Source organism: Erinaceus europaeus, chromosome 10 (genome assembly GCF_950295315.1).
Source record: "Erinaceus europaeus chromosome 10, mEriEur2.1, whole genome shotgun sequence".
In the NCBI taxonomy this organism is placed as follows: Eukaryota; Metazoa; Chordata; class Mammalia; order Eulipotyphla; family Erinaceidae; genus Erinaceus; species Erinaceus europaeus.
This window is the reverse complement of record NC_080171.1, coordinates 67,568,557-67,588,316: the sequence shown is the minus strand read 5'-3', so window position 1 is coordinate 67,588,316 and position 19,760 is coordinate 67,568,557. Positions and strand designations below refer to the sequence as shown.

The 19,760-nt window shown below is 42.5% G+C and overlaps 1 protein-coding gene across 2 annotated transcripts in view; it reads right to left on the bottom strand.

The window, feature by feature from the left end:
* Nucleotides 1–4,082: 4,082 nt before the first annotated feature.
* The window catches only part of ACO1 (aconitase 1), a 78,785-nt gene continuing 63,107 nt past the window's right edge, over nucleotides 4,083–19,760 (bottom strand). For both annotated transcript variants that reach the window (XM_060199682.1, XM_007531242.3), the window contains exons 16-21: nucleotides 16,989–17,093; nucleotides 15,871–16,013; nucleotides 12,982–13,129; nucleotides 11,561–11,683; nucleotides 6,216–6,401; nucleotides 4,083–5,092 (exon numbers count right to left, since the gene is read on the bottom strand). In XM_060199682.1, the coding sequence (XP_060055665.1) occupies nucleotides 4,979–5,092; nucleotides 6,216–6,401; nucleotides 11,561–11,683; nucleotides 12,982–13,129; nucleotides 15,871–16,013; nucleotides 16,989–17,093 (819 nt within the window). In that variant the 3' untranslated portion in view covers nucleotides 4,083–4,978. The remainder of the gene's footprint in view (nucleotides 5,093–6,215; nucleotides 6,402–11,560; nucleotides 11,684–12,981; nucleotides 13,130–15,870; nucleotides 16,014–16,988; nucleotides 17,094–19,760) is intronic.

Here is a 19,760-nt window from a genome sequence, read left to right as displayed (position 1 = left end):
AATAATAGTTGACAGTCAACACTTAAGACTTTCTTATCCATATTCTTGGATGATACAGATGCAGTTTAATATAAACAGGCTTTTTTTTTTTTTTTTTTTTTTGCAGTGAAAACTTTATTTAGCACCAGTATCTTTATTTCAGGTAAATTTCAAGGGAGAAGGTCAGTTTCAGTTCACTGTGGCATCTGCCATGTCAGCCTTGGGCCTGGGCCTGGCCCTCAGGTGGGCGGGTGGGAGTCAGGATTGTGTGCCTGGAACCCATGCTTGTGCATCCAATCTTTTTAGACCATAGGTGTAGACAGACTGCCATGTAAACTGTCAACCCTCACTGCTGGTATAGTATCTCACTTTCGGAGGAGACACAGTCTCCCTAGAGGTGCTTTCCTGGGCCTCCCCCTTTCCTGGAGGCTGGCCCTCCAGCCCCAAGGCTGTGGTCTAGTTGAGAGTCCATGGAATGTGCCGGAATGTCCCCAGGGTGGGCATGGTCTGAAGGACAGGCCATCACAGCAGCCTCCTCAGGCTATATCCAGTGCAGGTCCACAGTGGGCTGAGTCCTTCCTCCTGTGTCCTGTTCCTGCTCCACCGCAACAAGAAACCAGAGGCAGTTTGAGAGCTAGTGCTTATTGTACTTGTTCTCTGCCAGCTGCATGAGCTACAGACACACGCAAGGACACAGACACACCTGCTGCCGCACCTGTGAATATGCCGGCTGTGCTTGTAAGGACAGTCAAAAGGGAACATTGGCCAAGTCCACAGGTCAGTGAGCACAATCAAAGTGACACAAATGGGCAGGTTGGTCCTATGCCATGTGACCCAGACAGAAAGAAATGACATCAGTCACTTTTTCCAGTGCTCATGATGGTTTTTACAGCAGATGCACCAGAGCGGGCAGGGCAGAAGAGCCCCAAGGTGCCAAAACACTGGTTTATGGGCCAGTTCTGGCTGCACTGTGGTCTCCCTTCCCTGCCAGGTGCTGAAGCAGTGCATCTCCTGGACGGAGTATCAAAACAGACTGGAGTCCCATGGGCTAGCCCAGCATCGCCCTCCAGTGTACTCTGGCTGACCACAGTCCCTGGAGTATGGGCTGCATGACTGGGCAGAGCCAGTGAGGGACACACACATGAACAGCAATATCTATAGCAGTTTGGAAACAGCGCAAAGCCAGAAGGGAGATAGGAACCCACATCACCAAGCAGGAGTGAAGCTACAGCCTGGACACCAGTGGGCTCCCCATACCCCCCCAAAACCCACTGAGGGGTTCCTGCCCTGGGCAGTGGTGCTCAGGTGTGCTGGTCACTACCACAGTGACTGGGAGCTCCCCCATCCCGATGGATGTCAGGAGAGAAGGAAGAACAGGATGTGGGGAGCTTGAGAGTCAAGACGAGGGATTGAAAGCAGATACAGTGCAACTGTGAAAAGAGGGCTCTGCTTCTGAATCAAATGGAAACACCTTCTGCATCAGGCAGCGGGAGCCCCAGGAGGCCTGGTCCTCAGTCCATGGCATTAGCACCGTCCCTTCCTTTCTTTCCCACAATCCCACAGAAAGCTAAGGTAGGCCTACAGCCTGCCGTCCTTGCCACACCACTTGGGCCTCCAAAGGAAGCCTTAGATTTCCATAATGGTTCAATAAAATAATGAAACTGAAACACCTGGCAAGGAGCTCAGCCACTGCTCAGCCACACAGGAGAGCAGTCGTTCTGCCTTCAGTGGCCCCTGTGCGGACAGCAGCACAATGCTCAGGCTACTATCCAGAGCTGCCAGAAAAGCTGGGCCCATGGCAGGCAGAGAGGGCCTGTGGTCTAGTCCTCTCTGGGCTCTCGGTCAGTGACCTTCCTCTTCTCTTACAAGGGCTGACCTTAGCAAGCTAGTCCAGTATAGGATACCACATGCTCCCTCAGGGAAGTCTTCATAATCACTTTAACGAGCAAACAATAAAACAGAAAGGGGCTGACTCTGGCAAGGGCCCAGTGCCAGTCTGCGAGCAAGGTTAGTCTGGAGCCCCACAGCAACACTGTTTTTTGGATCATATTATGTGTCCATAATATGATCATTATTACTATTAAAAAACTAGAATGTGTATCCAAATAACACATACTGATACTACAGTGCTTAGTTCAGGACTCCCCAGATGTGTAGACAACTGCCTGAGTTTTTCTGTTTCCAACCAGGCCAAGGTATTTTTGTGGTCAATTCAGCATAGGCACTGTTTGCCACTCTAGTAATTTAAGTACCTTTCTAAAAAAGACAAATTAGTTGTTTTGAATTCACCAGGATCAGCAATGTATTAATAGTCCTCCAGATAGCACCAAGTGTTAATAATGCTTGACATATATGATCACAGAACCCCCTTTAAGCATCACCTATCTGTATATGAAGGCTATCTGATGTTCAAGAGACTACTGATTCTACTCAATCAGCCCTGAAAATTAATGGGTGATACGCTATAGTCACCTCACTCTTTATTTTTTTGCCTCCAGGGTTATCACAGGGGCTCAGTGCTGGTACTACGAATCCACTGCTCCTGGTGGCCATTCCCTGCCCCCCCCCCCCATTTTATTTGATACGACAGGAAAATTGAGAGAAGAGTGGGAGATAGGGAGAAAGATAAACACCTGTAGACCTGCTTCACCACTTATAAAGTATCCCCACTACAGGTGGGGCGGGGGGCTTGAACCCAGGTCCTTGCACATAGTGCTAACCGGGTGTGCCACTGCCTTACTCTTCATTTGATCCAATGAGTGGTTGTGCTGGCCCAGAGTCAGAGAACTTGCCAGTTACATAACTTCCTGGACTTATTGTTGTAATTATTATTGTTGTCGTTGTTGGATAGGATAGAGAGAAATGGAGAGAGGAGGGGAAGACAGAGAGGAGGAGAGAAAGATAGACACCTGCAGATCTACTTCACCACTTGTGAAGCAACTCCCCTGCTGGTGGGGAGCCCGGGGCTCAAACCAGGATCCTTCCGGCGGTCCTTGAGCTCTGCGCCATTTGCGCTTAATCCACTGCACTCCTGCCTGACTCCTGGACTTATTTTTCTTTATCTGTAAAACAAGGATAACTTGTAGATGGAAGGTTTTGTGAAGGTTTGAGGGGAAGAGGCAATCATGGTCTCATACATGCACCATTTCACTGCTTCTGAGGCCTCTTTTTCATTCAGGTAGGTAGAGAGAAAGACAGAAAGGGAGACACAACACTGGAGTTTCCCTGCTGTCATGGTATAAGGTGCCTTGTTTCTGTGGCCCCTGCTGTCCAGTGCATACTGAAATCCTAACCCTGTGTGCCTCTTTGAAGAAAGGACCACAACGGAAGTAATTAACAATAAATAAGTTCATAAGTTTGAGTATCCAACAAGATTAGTGCTAAGACAACAGAGTTTCTTTTTTCTCCTCCAGCACACACCAAGAAAAGGTCATGTGAGGACATAGTAAAAAAGGCAGTCACCTACAAGCCAGGAGAGAGCTCTCATCAGAAAATAAATATCTAGGGTTTTGCTTCTGGATTTCTAGTCTCCTGAATTATGAAGAAATCAAATTCTTGGTTTCTGAGTTACCCAGTCCATCCTACATGTAGTTAAAGCAAACTAAGAACATGTACCCTGAAATTACTTCAGTGATGAAACCAAGCAGAGAAAATACAGGTCCTGGAAAAGGATGACAGAGGACCTAGTGGGGGTTGTATTGTTATGTGGAAAACTGAGAAATGTTTTACATGTATAAACTATTGTATTCACTGTCAAATGTAAAACATTAATCCCCCAATAAAGGAAAAAAAATACCCTACTTGCATTATTATTGCCTCCCTACTGCCTCCCTTCCAAACAGGACAGAGAACATACTGTGTCCAAAATAGGGGTGGGGCAGTGGCACACCTGGTTGAGCGCACATGCTACAATGTGCATAGGCCTGGGTTTGAGCCCCCAGTTCCCACCAGCAGAGGGAAAGTTTTTTGAGTGGTGAAGCAGGTCTGCAGGTATCTCTCTCTCTCTGCCTCCCTCTTTATCCCTCCCCCACCCTCTCTATTTCTAGCTGTTTCTATCCAATAAATAAAAGATAACAAATAAAAAAACAGTAACTACAAAACACTTCAATTTCACCTGCATTTTATTGATGTAGTTGTTGAAATAGGTGAACTAAAAGGCCATTCAGGCTTCAGCTTCTACAGTCTGAGATTCACAAACTGTATCCTGAAACTATAGCCCCACACATGTACACACACAAACACACACACACTTCAATTTAAAAATCAAAAGGTTGTATTTGAAAATAGATTTAATCATATTCAAATTAGAACTGTTCCATGTCTCTTGCCCAAATCATCTGCAAAGTTCCCCTTGTGACAAATGAAAAATTTTCTGGGGAAGATTTCTAAAGATAGTCAGAGATAACTTTATACTTCTTTAATGCTGATCTATCAAAAGGTACACAATCAAAAAAGGAAAAAAAAGTCATGTTTGACCAGTCCAGGAGTTATCTGGAAGGGACAGAATGACAATCACCATGATCTGAAGTATGAAAACTACTTCCTGTATATCCACTGTAAATTAACACTGGTATAGTTTTATAAAGGAGAATGACCTTCAGAGGAAGATTTTGAGTGAGGACATGAGAGAGGCACAATGATGACAAAAAGGAGTGGAGACATCTTCTGAGAAAACTTGTTAAGCTGAGAATTAGTTAATCAAGAGTAAAAAATCAACATCCTGTGAGAAGTAATCTTAAAGATAGAGTTCTCTTTAACAACCTATAGTCATTCCCCATTCCCTATTGTGACTTCCAATTTCTAGAAAAAGATAAAAAGATTAACAAAAATAGACACTGTTGATTTTGTGTCTGGAGGAATGGCACCAGGGCTGCAGAGCCTTGGTGGCAAGGCCCAGCCATTGCCAGGAGTTTGGGAAGGGCACTTCACACAGGGACACCTGCCTGGCTTCCAGCAGGCGCAGCTTCACCGCCCCCCACGGCTCCTAAAGCACCAAGGTCTACTTAGCCATCTTGCGGATCATGTAGTTGAGGATGCCCCCATTGTGGAAATAAGTGAGCTCCACATCGGTGTCAAACCTCATGACAGCCTGGAAGGTCTTCCCAGTATCCAGCTGCAAGGACAAAAGAAACACACAAACACACAAACAAACAAACAAAAATAGAGGAAATTACTAAGGGAGGAGGCCCAGACTGAGACCATACCATAGGGATGGGCTTCAGTCCTTGTAGTATCCTGGAGCATGTTCAAACAATTGGTCCATCCCTCCTGAAAGCACAGGGTTCTGAAGCGCTTTGCTGAGTGAGAGGCTGCACTTTAACAAGACCACTAGCAGATTTGTCTACACTGGGAAGAGGCAGCAGAGTATAAACAGACTTGAGAGACACCTCAAATTACATATGGCGTTTCCCAGTAGCAGCTACTAGTGATGTTTGGGAAGATTATTTTATTTCTGTCTTTTTCTTTTCTTCATTCTGATAGTGACAGAAACAAAGAAGAGGGAGGGAGATACCTTCAACACTCCTCCATGGCTAGTAAAGGCCCCCTCCAGCCCCACCCACCAAAGGTGGGGATGGAGATTTGAACCCAGGGCCTCATGCATGGTGATTTGTCTGCTCCATTGATACACCAATGCCTACATCAGAGGTGCTATTTTCTAGAATCTCTCTGGTACTCTCTTTAGATGAAGTGTCTGGAGCCACCAAAAGTGCCCCTCGAACAGAGGGCCCAGATACTCACTCTGGGTTATGAACTCAGATGCTGCCCCTCACTGAGTGGTTTAAATACCCTGGATGTTGGGAGTTGGGCAGGTGGCCCTTACCTCACATAAGGTAAACTGTCATTTTCATCTCTAAGGTGACCAAAAGCCCAGGACCCAAGGGGATAATCAAGGATGAAATGTTGTGCATAGTTTTGTAATAAAACTAGTTTTTGGTTTTTTTTAGGTCTAGGTCACATAAAAATACCTGGTCCCTGAGCTTTCATGGTGTTCTTTAGGTTAAGTGAAACTGGGTGGCAAAGGAGACCATGAGACTGGAAGGTAAAACTGGAACAAATGATAACTCTATGAATAAACAGAAATACACAACAGCTATCATCCTCATGTTGTGAAAGCAGGTTAAAAAAAAATGTTAGTTGAATTTCTAGGTCTAATGCAGATCTATTGAGAGGATTTAACTTCATGAATTTCCTAGAGTTCAGTTAACTGGGTCTGGCATGGAGAGGCTCCAGCTTACCTTGACCTGGACTTTCATTTGTGGTTTGAGGCTTTCTGGAATGATGACAGTGTATCGTTCCCGCCCTGTGAGTCCCAGGGTGTCTGCATTCTCCCCAGGGAGGTATTCAAGGGGGATCACCCCCATTCCAACCAAGTTACTGCGATGAATGCGCTCATAGCTCTCAGCCAGCACAGCTTTGATTCCCTGGCGAACCAAAAGTCATTTGGACACAATTTCAATTTTTTCTTTATATAAAGAGACTTTTAATTTTTTAATTTTGTTTTATTATCTTTATTTATTTATTGGATAGAGGTGGTCAGAAATCGAGAGAAGGGGGAGAGGAAGAGACAGAGAGACACCTGCAGCACTGCTTCACCACTTGCAAAGCTTCCACCTTGCAGGTGGGAACCAGGGGCTCGAACTTGGGCCCTTGTGCATTGTAACATGTGCACTTAGCCAGGTGCACCACCAGGCAGCACCACACCCCCAGACAAACTGTAAATGGCTTGAGTCAAAAATCTTTGTAGGTCCCATTTAATCATTTAATTAAAATGTCACCCTCTAGTAACAAATAATTCAGTAGATAGTCTCCTACAATGTAGGCACTTCCATGACTACTCTCATCTCACCTTCTGGTAAGCCCTGGGAATTAGACATGATTATTGTCCCCACCCAAGATGACTAGTAGTATTTGATATTTGGATCCTTGCTATCTGACCATGTACTTCATTGCTTTGTGACAAAACTTCTCTTAGTAAATTTCCACTGTATCTGGAATCCATACCCCCACATAGCATAAAAATCTTTTTCCTTGAATTTTTTTTATTGTTGTAGATGTGTTTGCAGATAGATAAGAGATTAAATAATAAAAAAGCAACTTCTAGAAGATACTAAAGAGAAAGAAATAATAACTCGCTGCACTTTATTTTTATGCCTCTTGTTTAAGGATTAAATAGCATTGACTATAGACTATATATTAAGTTTCCTAGAAATGGTAATATGTAAAATAATTTTTAAAAAAGTATACTCAATGAATTAGAACACCAATTCTCAAATATTAGTTAAGTATTACATAGTGCTAAGATACCCCTAAAAGCTCTCTTGATGACTAGGGCATGTTTTTCTTTTTCTCTTTCTTTCTTTTTTAGGGTACACTTTAAAAACTTCCTGCATCATGGTCACTTGAGGGGCTTGTTAAAAAATGGAGGCTATGGGGGGCCAGGCAGAGGTGCACCTGGTTAAGCACACAGTATTGTGTGCAAGGACCTGTGCAAGGATTCAGGGTCAAGCTCCCCCCACCCACCTACAGGTGGGTTGCTTCACAAATGTTGAAGTGGGTCTGCAGGTGTCTATCTTTCTTTCTCCCTCCTGACCTTCTAAATTTCTCTGTCCTCTCAATTAAAATGAGAAAGGAAAAAAAAAAAAGGAAAAATGGCCGCCAGGAGCTGTGGCTTTGTAATGTCAGCCCCAGAGATAATCCTGGAGAAAAAAAAAAAAAGTCGGCTGCAGGGCAACATCCTAGTTTTACTGCATCAGAATCTCAAACCAGGTTGGCCTGGTAGAGTTAAAAAAAGTAGAGACTTTAAAGTTCCAACATCCAGGCCCTTTTCCTTTCTAGCTAAATCAAAATCTCCAAAGGTGAGATTGAGGCACAGTGATTAAATATATATATATATATATATATTCCACTTACATTTCTTTTTATTTATTTATTGGATAGAGACAGTGAGAAATTGGGAGGGAAGGGGGTGATAGAGAGGGAGAGAGAAAGAGAGACACCCGCAACACTGCTTCACCACTTAAAAAGTTTTCCCCTGCAGGTGTGTGTGGGGGAACCAGGGGCTTGAACCCGGGTCCTTGCGCATTGTAACATGTGCACTCAACGAAGTGCACCACCACCTGCCCCCTCCACTGATATTTCTAAATTGAAACAAAACAGAGAGCAGATTATTTAGGACAACAGTGTGTGTGCATGTGTGTGTGTGTGCGCGCACACACAAATACTTGAGGGAAGTGGAAATCTTTGCAAACATACTCCTCATATCCCTAGCTCTGTAAATGGCTTGCAGTGCTTCTGATGCTGTGGTCATGGCTGTCTAGCCCTTTGCCAAGAGTGCAGGCCAGGAATGCTGCACAGCCTGGTCTGAGCAGCTGCAGAAGGCAACTTTACAGGTTGCCTGGGCAGTCAGAATACAGAACAGTTCTGCAGAGAAGCTGAGCCTTGTGAGAACCCTCTGAGGGCTAGTTATCTTCCCTCCCTGACTGCTTGTTCCCTGGGTCTCATATAAAATAATTTTTTTTTAAATTATCTTTATTTACTTCTTGGATAGACAACCAGAAATAGAGAAGGAAGGAGGAGATAGAAGAAAGACAGAGACAGGGACCCCTAACAGCACTGCTTCACCATTTGCAAAGTTTTCCTCTACAGGTGGGGATTGGGGGCTCAAACCTGGATCCTTGCGCCAGTGCAACATGTGTATTCAACCAAGTGCACCACCACCTGACCCCAGGTCTCATTTTTGATAGCAGATCTCAGTCCTCTTACTAAAATCCTTTCCATTCTTTCTGATTTTTTTCTAGCAATTTCAGAAAGAAAGGTTGTTGACATTGTCAACTAATCAGAGAGCGTCTTTTTCCCACAGAGCAAAATAATTCATAAAAGAATAGATGAGATATTTAAAGACATTTTCAGAAAGCTAAACATCTAGAGGGCTGCCTAACAGATGTATATTCTATAGTACTTGCAAATGCCAACTTACTTAGGATTCTCCAAGTACATTAATTTGCTTACCCCATGACTCAAACTGACGTCAGTTACACTATTTTCTTTTTTACTTTACCGGATGATTAAAACCAGGCAGCAAGATTGTTCCCTGCTTTCAGAACAAGCAAAGACTCAGAAAATAATCTTTTACAGTTGTATAGAACAATTTGCAAGGTACTCTCTCCCCTAACCTAGGTCCTTTTCCACCATCATACACCAGGGCCCCAGAAGCCCCTCCATCACACTACTTACCTCCAATTTTCCCTAGAATCCTTTGCTTTGGTGCAATACATTACACCCAGTCCAATAATGGGTCCATGAGAGGTTGTGCCTGTGTATCAACAACTATACTCTAAACCAATAACCTTCTAGCAAAGAGAGAAAAAAAAGCTACATACAGAGAGAGCTTCCTTTTCTTTTCTTTCTTTTAAAGATTCTATTTATTTATTAATGAGAAAGACAGGAGGAGAGAGAGAAAGAACCAGCCATCACTCTGGTACATGTGCTGCTGGGGATTGAACTCGGGACCTCATGCTTGAGAGTCCAATGCTTTACCCACTGTGCCCCATCTCTGAGACCATTTTCCTTTTTTAATGAAAAAAAAATTTTTTTTTTTTTGCCTCCAAGGTTATTGCTGGGCTCGGGGTCTGCACTATGAATTCACTGCACCTGGAAGCCATTTTTCCCCATTTTGTTGGCTACCCTTGTTGTCGTTATTATTATTGTTGTCATTGCTGCTCTTGTTGTTGGATAGGACAGACAGAAATTGAGAGAGGAGGGGAGACAAAGACGGGAAGAAAAGATAGTGGCTCTAACCGGGATCCTTACACCGGGTCCTTCTGCTTTGCGCTACGTGCACTTAACCCACTGTGCTACTGCCGGACCTCCTCTAATGAAATTATTTAGGCAGACCTTCACAGGTAGTAAAAAGCACTTTTAAAACTTACTTTCCCTAAATTTTTTTTTCCCTCCAGGGTTATTGCTGGGCTCAGTGCCGGCACCATGAATCCACCGCTCCTGGAGGCCATTTTTCCCCCCTTTTGTTGCCCTTGTTGTAGCCTCGTTGTGGTTATTATTGCCATTGTTGATGTCGTTCATTGTTGGATAGGACAGAGAGAAATGGAGAGAGGAGGGGAAGACAGAGAGGGGGAGAAAAAGATAGACATCTGCAGACCTGCTTCACCACTTGTGAAGTGACCCCTGCGGGTGGGGAGCCGGGGACTCGAACCGAAATCCTTACGCCGGTCCTCGCTCTTTGCGCCACGTGTGCTTAACCCACTGCGCTACCGCCTAACCCCCTCTTTCCCTAAATTTATCTGAAGCCCAGACTTCCTATTTTTCTCCTTTTTGTGGCCCTGAAAGGATAGCATTAACAATGGCTACATTCCTTACAAGGCACTGCATACATTTTGGGGGTCTGTAAACTCTGAGAACATGATGAAAATGATTAAACTTTTCCCCAAGGAGCTGGGTGGTAGCAGCGGGTTAAGCACACATGGCAGAAAGCACAAGGGCCGGCATAAGGATCCCGGTTTGAGTCCCCAGCTCCCCACCTGCAGGGGGTTGCTTCGCAAGCAGTTAAGCAGGTCTGCAGGTGTCTATCTTTCTCTCTCCGTCTTCCCTTCCTCTCTCAATTTCTCTCTGTCCTATCCAACAACAACAGCTATGATAACAATAACAACTACAACAAGTGCAACAAGGGCAACAAAATGAGAAAAATGGCCTCCAGGAGCAGTGGATTCTTAGTGCTGGCACCAAGCCCCAGAGATAACCCTGGAGGCAAAAAAAAAAAAAAAAAAAAAGAAAAAAGAGAGAGAGAGAGTGAGAGAGAGCTGAGAAATAGCTCACTTGGATAGTGTGCTGCTTTGCCGTGTGTGACCCATGTTAAATCCTGGCCCCCACTGCATTGAAGGAAGCTTTGGTGCTGCAGTCAATTCTGTTTTCTCTGTCTCTATATCAATAAAAGGAGATACATATACATTTTAGAATATAATTTCAGAGACTTAATAGCCCCCTTCCCCAAAAAATGTTGTATAGACAGACACCCATAAAGATCAAGATTATGCTTCACTGAGTGAAATAAATTCCAATTTCTTTCTTTCTTTCTTTCTTTTTTTTTTTTTTTACCACAGGGGTTATCACTGGGGCCTGCACTATGAATCCACGGCTCCTAGTGACCATTTTTCTTTCCTTTTTTTTTCCTTTTTTTTTAAAAAAAATTTTGATAGGATAGACAAAAATTGAGAGGAGGAGAGGGGGAGATACAGAGGGGCAGAAAAAGAGAGACCCCTGCAGACCTGCTTCACCACTCATGAAGCATTCTCCCTATGGTGGGGAAGAGGGGCTCAGACCCAGGTCCCTCTGCTTGGTATTATGTGTAATTAATTAACCTGGTGTGCCAATGCCTGGCCCCAAGTCCCAATCTTCTAAGAAGCAGAAGATGAATAAATTCCACATACATTTCTGAACTTGCTCTTTCAAAGTATCCTTTTGGAAAGAGAAACAGAAGAATCCATTTCTGGGTGCCTTTTATTTCTTTACAGCTGCCGTTCGGCTCACGGGTCAGCAGCCTTCAAGGATCTCCGTCTATCATACTCACCAGTAGGAAAGGTCCTTTGGCGGCCCAGTCTCGGGAGCTGCCTGAACCATACTCTTTCCCAGCTAGAACAATCAGGGGGAGGCCGGCCTGCTGGTATCGCTCAGCAGCATCAAACACATCAAGCTGAGGAAAAGAAAAAGATAGTTTTACAGATGTAGTCAAGGTATAGCATGAGAACAGTGAGGACACAGGCCAGTGAAACCTGATAAACACTGTAAGGTCAGAAGGGCCCATGTCAAAGAAATGGCCAGCAGAAAACTAAGTGGTTAGGACCGGCATAAGGATCCCGGTTCGAACCCCAGCTCCCCACCTGCAGGGGAGTCGCTTCACAGGCGGTGAAGCAGGTCTGCAGGTGTCTGTCTTTCTCTCCTCCTCTCTGTCTTCCCCTCCCTCTCTCCATTTCTCTCTGTCCTATCCAACAACAACAACAATAATAACTACAACAATAAAACAACAAGGGCAACAAAAGGGAATAAATAAAATAAATATTAAAAAAAATTAAAAAAAAAAAAAAAAGAAAACTAAGTGGTTGTCTGGTGAACAATTTCCCAGTTAACTCTCTTCTATTTACCTATACCAAACTGAATTTTATATTCTTTTAACTAAAATGCCTCACTGTTGTCTTGACTTAAGAAAAATATCCCAATAGCAGGGCATCAAGAGAAAAAAGAAACTAGATCAATCGGGTTTGTTTTTTCTTTCATTGGTTAAACTAACTTTAAAACCTGAAAAACCAGAGAACCCTACATAGACCTGGCTTTTATCTCAGTATCAGATGGAGGGATGGTCAGATATGAAGGATGACAAAAGACACGAAGAAGGAGATAGTGTGTCCTGAAGTACATAAAAGTGAAAACTTTTATTAGTTATCCTACTATGGGGGTCAACAGTAGAGAGATCAGAAATAGAGATGAAAACACAAGTCAATAAGGGGAAAGGGGGGATTAACTAATATTTTAGTACACACAGATGTATCTCATATGCATCATCTCCCCAGTCTTACATTAAAAAAATATTTTCTTTATTTATGGGATAGAAACAACCAGAAATCAAGAGAGAAGGGGGAGACAGAGAGGGAGAGAGGCAGAGAAATACCTGCAGCCCTGCTTCATCACTCATGAAGCTTTCTCCCTGCAGGTGAGAACCAGCATCTTAAACCTGGAGCCTTGTGCATGTAATGTGTGTGCTTAATCAGGTGCACTGCCCCCCCCCATCTTACATTTTAAATACCATTCCCATCAATGACAGATACTCTATATGTGAATACCTGGCAAGAGGTACTATAGGAAGTTGGAGCCAGGATGGAACTGTGAATAAAAACAGCAGCAGCAGCAATGACCAAAAGGAAAGGGATCATGTTTATGTTCCAACCACTAAGAAAGAGCCTGTCAAATACCAGCTTCAGAAGAGATAATACTTACAACTTCTCCAGATGGCAGATGTATAGTCTGTGGTGCCTGCTTATTTAAAAATTTGTTTAATAAGCGAATGTTGGCAAATGTTCCCCGCGCCATGATAGCATCATTCCCTCGGCGAGAACCATAGGAATTGAATTCTCGTGGAGTCAGGCTATCAACACAAGGGAGGGGAGGAACTTGTTCAGTGAGCCAAGCAAAGATTAAATGTAGTTTACATCAAGAGAAGAGAAAATCCATAAACCTTGTTATTTCTCTAAGTCAACTACACATTTTACTTCAAGACAGAAAAGCTATTCCCATAGCTTCAACTTAGGATGTGGAGAACAGTGGAAATCAATATTGTCCCAGGTCAACTTCTTCTTATATAGGTTTGGGTAGAAAACCTAGGACTCTAGTAATTAGGAGAACTCTAAAAGTTTACTCAAAATGGGTAAGAAGAAGAAGAAAACAAAGAATAATCAGGATAGGCCAAGAATGGGGGAAACAAAATACATTCTGTAAACCAGAAGTAGATTCAAATTTGTTCTTGAATTATAATGAACTCAATCCTAAGGGAAAATAAACAACTAGCAATATATTTCACTGAACAGAAGTCAAAGTGGTGACAGAAAAGCAAAACAGTTATTTCTGATTCTGTAATAAGAGAAAAATCTGGGGCCAGGTGGTGGTGCACCTGGTTGAGTGCTCACATTACAGTGCACAAGGACCCAGATTCAAGCCCCGGGTCCCCACCTGCAGGGGGAAAGCTTCATGAGTGGTGAAGCAGGGCTGCAGGTGTCTCCGTCTCTATCTCCTCCTCTCCCAATTTCTCTCTGTCTGTATCCAATAATAAATAAATAAAAATGTTTTAAAAATAAAAAAAAAAAAGAAAAATCTTGTTTGTGGGCTCAGTGAAAAGACAAACTATATGTGTTTGGAGGGGCAAAGAACTTGTGTGTGTGTGTGTGTGTGGTGAATTGCATAAGTATATGTAGATATGAAGACATACTCTTAAAACCTTATTAACTATTGCCAAATCACTAATAAAATTAATGTGGGTAATATCAGTTATTCTGAAAAAGAGTAAAACAAATATTATATGAGAAACATTTCAGTCAATGCAGTAACCACTGCACTGGGCTGATTCTTAAAATGTTAGGCAGTGTATATGACTACTAATATAATCCATTTAATTCTCAGTAGAATTCATGTCTCAAAACAGTGTCAGTAGTCAGCAATCAAAAGAGGCGGTTTGGGTTTTGTTTCTCATCTAAAGGGGATTGGGTGTCCTCTCTTGAGAAGTTGTTTCAGGGAGGCCAGGTGGTGGTGCACCTGGTTGAGTGCAAATGCTACAATGCACAAGGACCCAGGTTAAAGTACCTGGTTCCCACATGCAGGGGCAAAGCTTCATGAGTGGTGAAGCTGGTGGTCTGCAGGTGTCTCTCTCCTGCTCTGTCTACCCCTCCCCTCTCAATCTCTCTCTGTCTCTATCCAATAATAAATAAATAAAATAAAATATCAAACAAACAAAAAAAAAGAAGTTGTTTCAGGGGGCCAGGAAGTGGCACACCTGGTTAAGCACACACACTACAGTGCACAAGGATCTAGGTTCAAGCCCTTGGTCCCCTCCTGCAGGGGGAAGGCTTCATAAGTGGTGAAGCAGGGCTTCAGGTATCTCTCTGTCCTTTTAGCTCTCTACCTCCTCATCCCCTCTCAATTTCTCTTTGTCTTTATGCAATAAGAAATAAATAAAATTAAAAAAAATTAAAAAAAGAGAAAAATTAATTTTTTTTTAAAAAGAAAGATATCCTTAAAAAAAAAAAGTCATTTGGGCAGGGGTAGATAGTATAATGCTTATGCAAAGAGACTCTCATGCCTGAGGCTCTGAAGTCCCAAGTTCAATCCCCTGCACCCCCATAAGCCAGAGCTGAGCAGTGCTCTGGGAAAAAAAAAAGTCAAGGGTGATCTGGCTGAGACATCTGTCACTCCACTGATCACCAGATTTGATTTAGCTGATCTGACTGGCTAGGCAGGGAGGTGTCCCCTTCCTCCCTCACTACTTCACGTGCATCCCTCCGGAAGCTGCACGCTTGATCAAATAGGATGACCTTCCCCGAATAAAGATGGACCAGTCTTCAGTTGAGGGCATACAAGTAGCTGCGATCTCCTGCGAGAACCTCCAAACAGGCTCTCAAGTTGTTTCAGAAGGGGGCAGGTGGTGGCATACCTGGATAAGAGCACACATTACAGTGCACAAAGACCCAGGTTCAAGCCTTTGGTGCTGCAGGTCTCTGTCTCCTCTCAATTTTTCTCTGCCTCTATCCAATAATAAATTAATAAAAAAAAAATAGTTGTTTCAGGACAAATGAGTTGGATCCAGACATTTTTGTCTCCCCAGATTAATTCTCAGAGAAAGTCAGATTTGAAACTGAGTTTAATCAAGATGGTTATCTTACGCAGCAACAGATAATATTGGTATATAAAACCAGTATCTGACTAAAGGGTTGGCCAATGAAGCATGATCTGCAAGAGAAAAGTTGTTCTTTAAATATTAGGTCTCTGAACCAGGAAATGGCAATGCATTTCAGGTTATCTTGTTTAATGATTAATGAATACACTTGGAGAGAAAAGAAAAAGAAGGAAGAGGAGGAGGAGGGAGAAAAAAAGAAAAGAAAAGAGAAAAGAAAATGAAGAAGAAGCTCTCCCTCCCTCTGATCCTGTTGGGGTTCATGTGCCAAAGGATTCTCCCATGGATAGAAGCTGTATGTCAGTAAACACAAAGAATAATTGGTCTTCAAGGCCTAGAGTCCAATAAAAATCAATCTGATTTGAGGTGGCTGAACAAAAAGAGAAATGCTAGCCTCATTCATTTTCACTTCTGTTTTTCTTTACCTCACATATTATTAGACTTACCCTCTGTTGGTTAAGTAGCGAGCAGCAGGGCTATTTCTTGCAATATTTCCAGCTGGAGAGATGTGGTCCGTTGTTACTGAATCTCCCAAATTTAATAGCACATAGGCATCCACTATAGATTTAGGAGGCTGAAGATCTAAAGTCTAGCAAAAAATACAAGTCAGTGTCTGTCCAAGTTTTCTTTCAAAGAAGTCCCTAAGAGAGTCTCAACAGTGAGTTAGGGTCCTGACCAGATGACAATCTTACATCAATGCAGAGAAAATTCTAGGTTTTTTATTTTGTCTTATCAGAGATTCTTAGAAAGGCGAATTTATTCAAAACATTCATTTCTTACCCATGAAGAAAAGATGAATTACTAGCATCATGCCCTCAAAAAATATCAGGGATAAAACTACAAGACAGCATTCCCTTTCTTCCCAGGCACAGAATTTCTCAGGTGTTCGGGAAACTGGGATCTCTGCTTTTACTCATTACCATAGGAACCAATTCCCTCCAAGGGTGGACTTCTTGAGCATCAGTTTCAGGGAAGATTTCCTTTCTTCTTATGGACAGAAGGTTTAGACATGACAGGTCTTGAGGATGTTCTTGTACAACAGTGCCTCAGGTCTTGCTTTTCTGTCTAAATGGCACCTGATCACTAGGACATCTAGTCTTACAGAAGCTCTGGGCAGAAAAACTGAAAACTCACTTAGCTAGATTTGTAAAGGATCTACAGAAATGGGTAATCAAAGAGAAAGTATGGAGTGACATGGTAGATTTAAATATAATAAATGTTTTTCTTTGATTTATTTGTTTATACCAGAGCACTGCTCAGCTCTAGCTTATGGTGATTCTGGGGATGGAACTTGGGCCTTTAGGGCCTCACGAGCATGATTCTATCTCCCTTACATTTCCTATAAAGTAGATTTTATATGAAAAGAGCCCCCCCCCCCCACTTTTCTTTTTTAAGTGAGTCAGAGAAGCAGAGAGTAAATGAGAACCAAAGCTTCCTTCAATGTGATAGGACCTGGCTAGAACCTGGGAAGAACAAATAACAAAGCAGTACACTACCCAAGTAAACTATTTTGCCAGCCTGAAAAATACTCTTTTGTTAAAAAAAAAAATAAATAAAGTCATACCAGGTTTTCAAAGAATGGTGGTGATTTAATATAAGTAGATTTGGGATTCCAGCAATATAACTTATCTGTTGGAGCTGCCAAGGAATTCCAACTTTCATTCACAGTCTTGAAAAGAAAGAAAGGCAGATCTAATCACACTGTATTATACAGAAACGTCAACATGCAAACACAAAGCATCCCTTTAATCTATGAATACAATAAAAATCATTCTTATTCTAAATAGTTATACAAAAGAGTTCCTTTAGACTTAACACAATACCAGATAACTTAAAAAAAAACAAACACATATTCCTACTCATGACCACAGAATGTGAGCTCAGATCTACAGTGATGCAGAGGTCACATAGGCTCCTAAGCTGAATATGGGCCCCAGATTACATCAAATCGATGGGGTTTATAGTCAACAATATTTATACACCTTTCCCATATTTAGGAGCTACTCTCTTCCTAGATCCAGCTTTCTGGTCCTTTTTCCAGCCATGACATCATCTCCCCAGACAACAACTTGGATCCACCTGTATATCAAATGTCAGACTCAGGAAAAACAAAAAACAAAAAACTAGTATAGTCATGGCTCTTTGGAATATAACTAAAATAGGACTACTAACTATCTACAAAACAGAGACCCCCACCCCCCGACTCTTCATATGAACTATTCCAGCCTTTAGGTTCATGATTAGTCAACAATTTGTTTGGCTCTATATGTTAATTCTTTTTTCAGCCACCAGGTTTCAGATGCTACCATGATGCCACATGGATTTCCCTGGACAGACGACCCCACCAATGTGTCCTGGAGCCCCACTTCCCCAGAACTCTGCTCCACTAGGGAAAGAGAGAGACAGGCTGGGAGTATGGACTAACCTGCTAATGCCTACGTTCAGCAGGGAAGCAATTACAGAAGCCAAACCTTCCACTTTCTACACCCCATAATGACCAAGGGTCCACACTCCCAGAGGGATAAAGAATAGGTAAGCTATCAGGGGAGAGGATGGGATACGGAGTTCTGGTGGTAGGAAATGTGTGGAGTTGTACCTCTCTTATCCTATGGTTTTGTCAGTGTTTCCATTTTATAAATAAAAATTTAAAAAATACACATGTACTAACAGGTGCAGCCCCTATGGAAAATTATGGAGATTCCTTAAAAAACAAAAAAAACAAAAATGGAAATACCACATGATCCCGTAATACTACTGTTACACACTTAACTAAAGGACAAGAAAATACTAGTTTGAAAGGATATATGCACCCCTACATACACAGATGCACTGTTCACAATAACCAAAATACAGACGTGACTTAAATGACAATGGATACATAATGGGGTAAAAAAGCTATGGGGTGTATAGTCAATGGATTACCATTCTTGCTGTTAAAAAAAGATGACATTGCATCATCTGAGACTAAATGGATGTAACTGGAAGTGATTATTCTAAATGAAATAAGTAACAGAGTGTGCAACACAACTACTGGATGTATGTGGAATATAAATGCTTGCAAAAAATTGCAAAAAAAAATCAAACTGACTTAGACTTTGTGAAAGTTATGGCAGCTATCAAAAGGAATGGGGAGAGGCAGTGGGGGATAGGTGCAGAGATCTCTTGGTATAATGGCATTGAAACTCCAGTGCTGGGTGTGAGGAGTCAGATAATCATTTTATTATTTATTTATTTACATTTATTTATTTATTTCCCTGTAGGGTTATTGCTTACACTATGAATCCACTGCTCCTGGCAGACCTCCCCCCCCCCCCATTTTATTGGATAGGACAGAGAGAAATTGAGAGTGGAAGGGTTGACAGAGAGGAAGAGAGAGAAAGACCTGCAGATCTGCTTCACGGCTTGTGAAACTTCCCTCCTGCAGGAAGGGAGCTAGGGGCTTGAACCCAGATTCTTATGCCAGTCCTTGTGCTAAGTACTATGTGCACACACAGTGGTCTGCCACCAACCAGCCCCCCAGATATTCATTTTATACAAGATTAAAACTATATTCCAAAAAAAAACCCCTTTAAACATTGTAAAGCAATATTAAATTGATTAAAATATACATGCACTGTGGTATGTAACCTCTTAGACAGCCTCAGTGACCAGCCTCCTAGGATTCATCATACCATCATATCTCCTCCTACTGACTGGAGGGCTGGAATGAGTGACTCATTTCTATCATTTGGTTATAAAGGGACTCTGCCTTCAGCTTATCTCATACTCTCTTATTTTCTTTTTTTAAATATTTATTTATTTATTTATTCCCTTTTGTCGCCCTGTTTTATTGTTGTAGTTGTTATTGATGTTGTTGTGTCGTTGGATAGGAGAAATGGAGAGACATGGAAATGGAAGACAGAGAGGGAGAGAGAAAGATAGACACCTGCAGACCTGCTCCACCACCTGTGAAGCAACGCCCCTGTAGGTAGGGAGCCGCGGGCTCAAACCAGTATCCTTACGCCAGTCCTTGAGCTTTGCGCCGCCTGCGCTTAACCTGCTGTGCTACCGCCCAACCCCTCTTATTTTCTTATTTGCTTGCTCTGATAGACATCAGTTACATGCTGTGAGCCATGAAGAGAATCAGGTAGAAAGGTGCTGAGAGATGCCTCTAAGTAAAAGCAAAGAATTAAAGTGTTCCACTTCAACAATCTGTGAGGAACAGTCTGTGACAACTATGTCAGTATCTTTGGAGGTGGTCTTCCCCTACTTGATACTTCAGATGAGATGTAGCAGCAAATGGTGCCTTGATAGAAGTCTATGAGGGCACAGGATCCCAAGTAAGGAACACCTAGAT